The 12,020-nt window shown below is 33.3% G+C and overlaps 1 protein-coding gene across 1 annotated transcript; it reads left to right on the forward strand.

The window, feature by feature from the left end:
• The first annotated feature begins 1,690 nt into the window (after positions 1-1,690).
• Positions 1,691-11,781, forward strand: LOC18609151 (glutamate receptor 2.2-like). The gene is made up of 6 exons (XM_018114937.2): positions 1,691-1,879; positions 6,508-6,718; positions 7,946-9,255; positions 9,802-10,114; positions 10,546-10,955; positions 11,060-11,781. Exons 1-6 carry the CDS (start codon positions 1,691-1,693, stop codon positions 11,504-11,506), a joined length of 2,880 nt encoding a protein of 959 aa, XP_017970426.2. The 3' UTR covers positions 11,507-11,781.
• The last annotated feature ends 239 nt before the right edge of the window (positions 11,782-12,020 follow it).

Below are 12,020 nucleotides of genomic sequence, written 5' to 3' on the forward strand. Positions count from 1 at the left end.
CAAAAGTAACTTCATCACAGCCAATAGTGTGTCTAGCTCGAGATGCCAGATTATAACTCAAGCCATAGGATTTCATCAAACAAAATTACCCATCACATATTTGGGAGCTCCTCTGTACAAGGGACCTAAAAAGGTGTTGTTGTTTGATTCCCTTATTAATAAGATCCAGGATCGCATTACAAGATGGGAGAATAAAGCTTTGTCCCCATAAGGACGTATTACTTTATTACGAAGTGTTTTGTCATCTTTGTCGATTTATTTGCTTCAAGTGCTTAAACCGCCTGTGACTGTTATTGAACGAATTGAGAGACTTTTTAATTCTTTTATTTGGGGAGGTTCATTAGATAGTAAAAAGATGCATTGGACAGCATGGGGAAAAATAGCATTACCTTGTTCTGAAGGTGGATTAGGTATTTGTAATTTGAAGGATGTTTTTGAGGCTTTCACTGTGAAACTTTGGTGGAGATTTCGAACTTGTAATAACTTGTGGACTCGATATATGAGAGCTAGATACTGTACTGGCCAACTTCCTCACACTGTGACTTCTAAACCCCATGATTCACCTACATGGAAGAGAATGATCATTGGGAGAGACACAACAGGGTAGCAGATAAAGTGGCAGCTTGGGAAAGGAGATTTATTTTTCTGGCATGATAATTGGTTTGGAGATGACCCACTGGTAAACTCTTTCCCTTCATTTTCTAATTCCATGATTAAAGTTCATTATTTTTTTCATGATAATGAGTGGGATGTAAACAAGTTGAGAGTTGTACTGCCAACTAATGTTGTGAACGAGATATTGAAGATCCCTATATGTTGTACACAAGAAGATGTGGCGTATTGGGCTTTAACGCCAAATGGAGACTTTTCTACCAAGAGTGCATAGGAAATGCTTCGCCAACGCCAACCTAATCATCCATTAGGTAAGTTTTTTTGGCACACAAGTATCCCACTTACCGTCTCATTTTTCTTATGGCGTTTAGTGAATAATTGGATTCCTGTGGAGTTACGGATGAAATCAAAAGGATTCCAATTAGCATCGAAATGTCTTTGTTGCCGATTGGAGGAGACAGTTATGCATGTATTTTGGGATGGTTCGGTTGCGCAACAGGTTTGGAATTATTTTGCGACATTCTTTCGAATATATGTTCTTAATCCCAACAATGTTATGCAAATTATTCATGCTTGGTATTATTCTGGGGATTACACTAAACTTGGACATATTCAAATATTACTGCCTATACTGATTCTTTGGTTTCTTTGGGTTGAAAGAAATGATGCTAAACATAGAGGTCTTGGAATGTATCCAGATAGAGTTATTTGGCGTATTATGAAAATGTTACAGTAGCTATTTCAGGGCAATTTGTTACACCAATGGCAATGGCGAGGTGATCTCGATATTGGTATACATTGGGGTTTTCGTTTTGATCAAAAGAGCCAAGGTCCACCAAAAATTATTTACTAGCATCGACCATTGATAGATGAATTTAAGCTGAATGTCGATGGTAGTTCCAAAGATGCCTTTCAGAATACTGCTGGTGGGGTTCTTCTAAGAGACCATACAGGTAATATGATTTTTGCTTTCTCTGAGAATTTTGGACCTCATAATTCGTTACAAGCAGAGTTAATGGTATTACATCGGGGTCTGCTTTTATGTATTGAGTACAATATATCTAGAGTCTGGATAGAAATGGATGCACAAGTAGTTGTACAAATGATTCAAGAGGGCCATCAGGGTTCTTCTAGGATTCGGTATTTGCTTGCTTCAATCCGTAGATGCTTGAGTGGTTTGTCTTTTCGTATTTCACACATTCATAGAGAAGGGAACCAGGCTGCAGATCATCTCTCAAATCAGGGGCATACACTCCAAAATCTGCAGGTATTTTCACAAGCAGAAGGTCTACTCCAAGGTATAATTAGATTAGATAAAATAGATTTACCATATGTTCGTCTTAAATAAATGTAAAGGAGTAGTACTCCAAATTTATTTATGTTATTTGTCTTTCTTAGATTCTTGTACTATGGAAAAATTTCAATTTTATGATAGCATTCAAAAATATGCACATAAAATGAAATTTTCCATTTCAGGCATCTTTCTTTATCTTTCTCAAACTCTTGTAAATTTGGAGGTTCGGTTTATATCCCCCTCCCGATTGTACTTAATTTTTTCAATATTTAATAAAATTTTAACAAGGTAGCTGGGACTTGCGGGAACTTCCAGCATTAAAAAAAATATTATATTCTATAATCAAGAAACCTTGAGTTACATTCGCGGGGAGTTAGGTAAGAAAAGAATTTTATGACCTTAGACAAAATGAGAGTAAGGCAGGGTGTGTAGACCTTAGTTTAAAATAAATACCATTAGATATAAATTTAACCATCCATAACCTAATCTTTTAAGGTCTAAGTCCATAATCATCCTCATGCTTTATAATCATAATCAAAAGCATAGAAATAAATGCAAGCTCAATATCACTTGTTGATCTTGTGTGTTATTTGAGAAAAACATCAATTAAGTTACTTAAAATGCTTGACTCAAATTATTGGGTATTGTTTTAATTCAATTTAGTGTATAAGAAATTTCCATTTTCAAAACATTTAAAGTAAACCTTTTCTCCTTTTGCTTAAATAGAAATCCATTGAAATAAAACTTTCCATTTTCTTCCATAATTAAACTCCTTTTAATTTTGAAAACCTCTTTATTTTAGGTAAACTTCCTAGAATATATCTAAGACAACATCTTAATTTCTAACATTTAGAGTATGGATTAGGTTCCTAAATTGTATATTGTTCAAGTTACTTATTAAAACAAATTTTGGAAACTTCTAGTCAAACCAAAATTCTAAAGAAAGTTCAATGCTATCACATAATTTTAGAAATTTCTTTTAAAGTAAAAAACTATTTTCTATGAATTTCCCAAGTTAAAATGCTACCATTAATTTTAAGAATTTCTTTTATAGTAGGAAACAATTTTCTATTCTTTATGAATCACCCAAAATTAAAATAAATGTCATTTAAGTGTTCTTAAACTACATAAATCATGAGTGAAACTCATGAAAAAATTACTGAAAATATCCAGCAAGTGTGTTTAACAATTAAACACAAAATTCATGGAGAATTAAGCCACAAAAACTTATCATAGTTGCCCATAATTTTTCACATTGAATCTTTGTTGTTTTGGAACTCGAAAGCATGATTTTTATGAACTTTTCATACTAAATTAAGTTTGATTGAAATATGCAGTAACTTAATTTGATAAAACTAATTTTTAACAATTTAAAACTGCTCATAACGCTTGCCCAATGTTAGCAAAATTAATTAGCTCATTAGTTTCCAAAATATGTCAAAACTATTCGGTTTTAACTTGGCTTTACAACCTTTTAATCCATTCATTAATTCTTCAGTTAAACATGATTTTAAACCTTTTAAAATATGTTTTAGTAGATTAAGCACTTGTTGTCTAGATTTGAATTAAAACAAAAAAAATAAATTTCAAAGAAAGCCTTCAAAATCTATATATACCAAATCAACATACAAATCAATCCTATTGATTATCAATAAGAATCAAGCATGCAAATTACATAAAAAAAATCAAATAAAGGCTTTGATACCATTTCTAGGATTTGACCGTAGGCATAAACATGAAATTAAAAATATAGCGCAATGAGAAAATAAAATATGCATTTAATCAAAGAAACAGTCGATTCTCATTGAATCAATGTTTGTATTTTGCATGTAATTTTCAAATTAATTATGAACATTCATAAGTTTAAGTATTATGTACTTTGCTTTAGAAATCACAATCAAGAGCCAATTAAATGCAAAAGGCTTGTGATGAAGCAAGAAACCCGAAAAAGAGAACAAGTCAGTCTGAAATCCTTTAGCGAAATTCATTACTTCTTTACCTTTAGGATTTGTCAAATCTTCAGCCACCCAAATATTTGGCCTCTAACAGTAATCCACATAGTGACAGAATAAGACCTTCTCAAAGGCAGGGTCTTACTTGTGTTAGCAAGTTTTGTTTCTAAAACAAAAAGATCAAAAGTTCTTGTTGAATCTTATTTCTATCAAATAAAGAAAACTATTTTTCTTTTCTTATTTTACAATATAGCTAAGAAGTGGCTGAAGGCTTAGAGTTTTAGTTGGCTAACATAACATATTTATATAGTCAAACTAAGTTGTAACCATAGATGCAACATTTGTATTTTTATTCAATTAAGTCCTTTGAGCTTAATTAATTTTCTCACTTTATTTTGGTCTATTTCAATTAAGTCCAACTTGATTGATTATCTTGATGTAATCTCAATCATATCACTTAATGTGTATGACCCATGAGGCTTCTAACATGTTGATAATAAATATAAATCAAAATCAAATATCAATTTAATAATTTATTTAAATTTATAAATCATGAGTTGTATCTAGCAGCACATTATGACCAACCAAATGTTAGAGAGTCAATTAAAGAATTTGACAAAACTCTTCAGTGATAAGCCTTTCAGTGCAATATGGTCTTTTTATAAAATATCTCAGATATGTGATAGAATATGGCTCGGTGTCTACTTATGATTTTTCATATTAGTTCTCATAATTCATAACTAACCTTATGAATTTAAGAAACTAACTTTCGCCAGATTCATCATGTTTTGGCCGAAGACTTTATACAAGTTAATCTAGAATTCAGAATAAGTGAGATACATCCCCTTATATCACTTGGAGTGATAAATCCTTTCTTGACCACTCATCCACCTTCATTTGCTTTATGGCATACCCAAAAACACCCTGTTTAGGCATCTGGTCGCCTTTAGATCCATAGGGTTGAAATCAAAGTATATCATTTCCTATACAAGATGACTTTGTCTCTTAAGTTCGAGGACTAGTTGCACAACTATCACATGAGAATATATTCTATAGACACTTGAATGAAATACCAAATGGAGTTCTCATAGTGGGTTGTGTTCATTGAATTTGTTCTCTAACAAGTACTCACATGTTATCCTTAAGTATCCCATATACTTCAATCTATGAGATCGATTGCTTACTTCCCAAGTAAGGAGGCTTAATATATACTAGTCTTTGAGCATTGTCAATGCCCTGTGTTGACAATACAATGACAAGGAACAGTTTTAAGAACATGGCTTTGATGCATAGTCATCTCATTATTGTAACAACTTTACAATTCTCTTGCAAGGCCCTTATGTTCCATGGGCTTCATCCAATTAATACTTAATAATTCCCTATTATTGCACTAATATAAAGAAAAACCTCTATCATGTAATGTTATGTGATTAACAATGCATTAAATAACAATATATCCCCTAATCAATTCAATCGACTCTAGGTCATATACCAACAATTGCATAGGTTGTAGTCGATTAGTGCTGTCAAAATCCTTTTGTGGTAGTGAACTTTTGTAATTTTACAGACTCTCAAAGCCCTTACCATAATTTTATGTCATGAAAAGTGTTTTACAGGTCATGCTAAAGACCTGATGATGGCATAATGGTAAAGAAGACTAATAAAATCAAGCTTTTTTTAATTTAAAAAAAAAATGCACTAATAAAAACGAAGGAGTAGCTACCGTATATATAATATAAAAGAGACATACCTGTTTTTTATAGCCAATAACAAGTTCATATATCCTAAAAAAAAGTCGCAGAAAATGGATGGACTCTACATATGTTTGTTTGAAGATAAATGTGATCATACTTCGCAGAAAGTGCTTTGATGATTCATTTACAATATAAGACTGATGGGGTATGTAATATCTAGTCATATTTTCAATTTTTATACACATTATATTCTTTTTGGCCGATCTCATGCTGGCAACAAAACTTGTTCAGAAGAGAATGTTAGAGTTGCTTAATCCTTTTAATCCCTTTAGAATTAATCCACATAATTAAATGATGCGGGTTTTTCACTATGAATTAGTCCGCCTGCTGCCCATCAAACTTAATTAGATAAAAAGATTTAGTATTAAGTTGATCAATATCTTTAATTCTTTTCACTCATCGATCTTAGTCATACATCAAACTTGTATAGATTTCATCTCCTTAGGTTTTGTGTGCATATTTTCCAAACTATTATATTATTCAATTAATGGAAAATGTTCGTGGCTGTCTTCATCGCATGTCAATTGCTCTTTGATTTTATTTGGCATTGTAGTTTTCACTGCGCTGTCACCTGACTCTTCTGCGAAGTATCGTTTGTTTTTAAACAAATATTTTCTGGAGTTCCCAACTTTTCCATATTCATAGCAATAACCTCCTAACTCCCAGGTACAGTAGCTTCCAAAATGTTTCTCTCAAGGCCCAACTTTCATTTTTGTCTTGCCATGTATTTCCTTTCATGCGTAGATAATATCTATATCTAAATATAGTAGTAACTGGGTTTGGCGCTATATATATAAAAGAAACTTGTACAGCCGACTAGCTACCTAACTAGCAGCTAGGCATGGCGAACTGCCTTCATCTCTTGTATCTCTTATGTTTCTTTCTTTGGGTTCAGTTGGAAGTCAAGTCGGAAACGAGAGGAGTTGAAGTGAACACCTCGATTCAAGTTGGGGTGATTCTTGATTTGAAATCACCGCTGGGTGCCATGGCTGAGATATGCATTTCCATGGCAGTCTCGGATTTTTATGATGGCCATTCTGATTATCAGACGAGACTGGTTCTAAATACGAGGGATGCACATGATTCCGTTGGGATGGCTTCTTCAGGTAGATTTTATTTAGCTATAACTACATTATTATACTATTGATAAAATAAATCTTATGTCAATTACTCTTAAAGTGTAATAATGATTTGTTACCTTTATTTAATAAGTTCAAGATGGATGCTGTTGTCATAACGTATGAGTTTCAAAATTTTAGGTTCAATTCCTTGAATGGATAAAAAAGGGGTTAAAAGGATATATACCTCTCAATTTCATTCTATAATCTAAGTATATCCAAAACAAAAAAAGAAAAGGGGTGACGTTTTAACTTGACAATTTGAATGGCTTATTAAGAATTCGGACGAGAAATTGAACCAATGGTGCCACTGATTCCTAGCTCGGTTGATTGACTCAATCTCAATCTTATATATGTATATATATATATTGATAATTTTATTGAGTGAAATTAACCGTGTAATTTTTTTTATATGAATATTACTTATTCAAAGAGTATTAATTTAAAAAAAATTATAAAGTATCATGTGAAAAAAAATTAAAACCGTAAAGATGTAAGTAGAGTTTATCTACTAAATATTTGACCAACTGTTTAAACCTTTAATTAATAAACAAGTGGCTAAACATTTTTTCCGCTTATCAAAAATAAAAAACAAAAAAATTCAAATATTTGTCATTAATTAAAAAAATTGAAAATAAAGAAACAATTAAACAAATTCTTCGAAACCTGCAAGGGTTAGTAGAACTTTAATACTCTACAACAAATTTGTAGTATTTTTAAATTTTAGGCATAATAATAAAAGAATACCTCAAATTATAGAAGATTTTTTTACTTAGAACTTTATTTTTTATTTGATGTAGTTAAGCTCTCATACATTTATCTTGTTTCGAAGAAAGTCGAATTTGAATGGAAAATGCTGCTGAAAACAATTAACAGTTTCATTGACCCATATAAATTTATGGAAAATCTATATTCTTTTCAATTTTTTTGGGTCCGTAAAAGAAAAGTAGTTCTAGATTTACATTCAATTAATATATTGTCAACGTAGATGTGAGTCATATCAGCATTTTCATCCTAATTCGAGTCTATTAAAAGAAAATAATAATAAAAGGTCTCTATTGCACCAAATAAAATTTAAAAAAAAAAGAGCCTACGCAAAATTTTTTCTATAATTGGATGATCATTATGCCTAAATCTTAAAAGTTGTAGAATGATTATAAATAATCATTGCATATTATGTATTTCATGGTTTTGCCATTTGTATGGATGGAACAGTTGTAGACTTGCTGAAGAATGAGCAAGCGCATGCCATTATAGGGCCACAGTGGTCAGCGGAGGCTAAATTTGCGATTGAACTAGGTGAAATGGCTCATGTTCCCATGGTTTCATTTTCTGCAACAAGCCCTTCACTTTCTCCAACCCAAAATACTTACTTCATCCGAACAGCCCAAAACGATGCCTCCCAAATCAGGGCCATTGTGGCCGTTTTGAAACAATTTGGATGGCCTCAAGTTGTTCTAATACATGAAGATACAGAATACGGCACTGAGATAGTTCCTTATTTATTTGATTCATGGCGGGAGAACGACATTGGCTTAGCATACAAAAGCAAGATTTCTTCTTCTGCCACGGATTTCGAAATTTCAAGAGAACTAAACAAGTTGAGGGCCCTGCAGACAAAGGTATTTTTAGTGCACATGACTAGTTCTCTTGGGTCTCGTTTATTTAGCCTGGTGGATAAGGCTGGAATGATGAGTATAGGGTACTCATGGCTTATAACTGATGGCATATCAAATTCATTGGAAGACATGGATCCTGCGGTTATTCATTCAATGGAAGGCGTGTTGGGAGTAAAGCCCCATGTGCCTGAGACACACGTTGTCAAGACTTTCAAAAAGAGATGGCAAAGGAATCTCCATTTGTTAAAGCCTAATAGTTCGGTAGGTGAGTTAAACATCTTTGGTTTTTGGGCATATGATACAGTCTGGGCATTAGCCACAGCAGCAGAGAGGATTGTGCCAGTAAATCCTACTTTCTTGAAGGTAGGCACTAATGGAAGTGTGATGGATCTTGCAAATTTAAGTATTTCTAAGATTGGTCCAAGATTTCTCAGTGAGATCTTAAACACCAAATTCAAAGGACTTGGTGGAGACTTTCACTTGGTTGATGGGCAGCTACAACCTTCAGTATTTGAAATATTCAATGTAATTGGAAGAGGACAACGAATCGTTGGATTTTGGACCCCGAAGGAAGGAATATCACGAGCACTAAGTTCAACTGAAAGAGTAGCTAGCTCAGGTCTTAAAAACATCATATGGCCTGGAGACTCGACAGAAGTACCAACAGGCTGGGCTATACCCATGTTGAGAATTGGTGTTCCAGTGAAAACAGGTTTCACCCAGTTTGTGAAAATAGACAAGAATGGTGCAGATGGGATCCGCTGCACAGGGTTCTCCATAGAAGTTTTCGAAGCTGCATTGAAGAAATTGGCTTTCAATGTTTCTTATGTATATGTTCCCTTCATGAATGACGAGGGAAAGAGCAATGGTTCTTATAATGACCTTCTGCACCAGATTGAGCACAAGGTTAGAACAGAGCTTTCTTTATCTATCTTTTCTAGCTATTACTTGCATAACATGTGGTCTGCTTTATCTATCTTTTCTAGCTATTACTTGTACAATAGGTGGATAAAAAGTACAAAACTATGCACATTTCTTACTCTATGTTTGGTAAGAAAGGAAGAAAATAGAGAAAGGGAAAAATGTGAGGAAAGAAAACAAAAACGAGAGAAAGAAAAGTTTTTTTTTTCTTTTATTTAATATGAAAGATAAAAACAATTAGGAAAAAAGAAATTAGGGTAAAATGGCAAGTAAAATAGTTAAGCCGAATAGAAAAAAGTAATTTTCTTTTAATTTGAAGCGATTATATTTAAAAATGTTCAAATTCATCGTTCATTTTAACTTTTTTATTTCTTTCTTACTAAATGAAAAAAGGGAACGCATTAAAAGAAACACTACTTTTCTTTTTTCCCATTCTTTCTATACTCTTTCCCTTCTACCTCCTACCAAACATAGTGTTAACTTTTTGGCTTTATTTTTGACTTATTTCCTTTTTATCACGAGACAATTTAGATTGTTGATGCAGTGGTGGGAGACACAACAATTATTGCCGAACGGACATCATATGTTGACTTCACATTGCCTTACACAGAGTCACGGATAGTAATGGTCGTACCCATCAAACATGAAAAATCCCTGTGGAGTTTCTTGCAACCTTTAGGTTGGGATCTTTGGTTTACAATCATTGGATCTTGCATCTTCTTTGGTCTCGTCATTCGGATTATGGAGCGCCATCACACCGCAAACACAAGATTTGGAGGGCCACCTAGTCGACAGCTTGGCATGATCTTTTGGTTTCCATTCTCATCTCTAGTCTTTCCTCAAAGTAAATCTTTTTACTTTTGAATGAAAATCTTCTTTAAATTCTAAATATCACTAGCTATACGGCCAATCGTCCACAATTGGCTGTGACCATAATTTATTGTTAGGCACTGTGTTATCAATCACTATTTTCTTTCATGTCAAACTTAAAAATAGGTTGCCTGATTGTCGTATCTTGTTCCAAGAACAACTTTACCTTTTTCAACAATTACTTACAGATTATTCCAACTATTTCTCCTGAAAATTATCCATACGGATGATACTTGATGCATATTTCACAACCAACAAAGGAACCGGTTTTACCTTCTTTTTTTTTTTCTGAGAACTGTGTATTTCACCGTTTTTAAACTACTTATGGAAATTGAGGTTGTAGAAAGAGATATAATACAGGAAGAATTATTAGACTTGGTAAGAAAAGTTTTCCTCTTGTAACAGGGGAGCTGCTACTCAATGACTACTCCATATTTGTGCTGGTCATGTGGTTGTTTTTGGCATATATCTTGATGCAGAGTTACACAGCAAGCTTGTCTTCAATATTGACGGTGGATCAGTTGCATCCCACATTCTTTAGTGTCCAAAACCTCAAAACAAAAGGTTACAATGTTGGATACCAAAACGGTTCCTTTGTGCTAGACTTCTTAAAGAATCGGTTGAAGTTCGATGAGTCCAAACTCAAGGCATATGACACTATTCAGGATTATGACAAGGCCTTGTCAGTGGGAAGTGAACATGATGGAGTTGCTGCGATCTTCGATGAGATTCCTTTTATCAGGCTTTTCCTTGATAAATATGGTTCAAACTATATGATAACTGGACCGACGTATAGGACTGACGGGTTTGGATTTGTAAGTTTTATGTCTCTTTTCTACACTAAGAAATTAGTTTATTTACTTTTCTGCTGTCATTCTTGAGATTGATAATTAATATCATTACGGATTAACTCTTCCAGGCATTCCCAAGAGGCTCCCCTCTAGTCCCTTATATTTCAAGGGCAATCTTGAAAGTCAGAGAGGATACAATAATGGATAACATTGAGAAAAAGTATTTTAAGCATCAGGTTACATCTTTATATTCAGCTGCTCCAATCTCTGCAGATAGTCGTAGTCTTAGTTTACATAGCTTCGGTGGTCTCTTTATCATCACAGGGATTGCCACATTGTTAGCCCTGGTCATTTCAGAAGGCTATTTTTGGGAAAAACCTGTTTCTATGGCAAAAAAATATGGTCAAAGATATCTTTCCTCTCGAGCTTCCAATATTGAAACTAAACTGGTAGCTCATTCAACAACTGTGATGAATGCTAGTACACATTCGCTTGATGAAATTCAAATTAATTCAGGGGATTCTTCTGGAGTTTCTGACCTCAGTGATGGAAGTGTTCATCAAGAAAATGAGTAAAAGAAAAGGAAACTGAAGACGAATGTCACTCATCGTAGCTTGGTCTTCTAATTGCAACTGTCAATCCCTAGATACACATTAACATATATATTATGTTTGTTTATTGTTAGTGACTTGATCCGTATATATTATCTTTAGCAGTATATGATATGCTAAGCATAAAATAATTACTTCTAATTTTACTTGTTTGGTTTCTGTAAAAGTTGGTAGCATTTGTCAATATCTAATGGATTGACTATATTGAATTTTATTGAAAAAGATTTGTAAAAAACCAAGTCTCAAGGATTGAGTTTTTGACACTGTTGAAATAAATAGTGAATTTCGCAAGGACTAAGATTCTAGAGAGAAACAGGAAAACGTCTTTTCAGCAATGGTGTCGGTTATGTAGTTTTTATTGTAATTATAGTAACACAAAGTCACACTGTTAGCGCGGCATTAATGGTACATTCAAGGGCAATTTTACAAGTCAGCGAAGACAGATAAAATGGAAGAAATTATAAGAAAAATTACCTGG

Source organism: Theobroma cacao, chromosome 2, assembly GCF_053813885.1.
Source record: "Theobroma cacao isolate CCN51 chromosome 2, ASM5381388v1, whole genome shotgun sequence".
Taxonomy (NCBI): domain Eukaryota; kingdom Viridiplantae; phylum Streptophyta; class Magnoliopsida; order Malvales; family Malvaceae; genus Theobroma; species Theobroma cacao.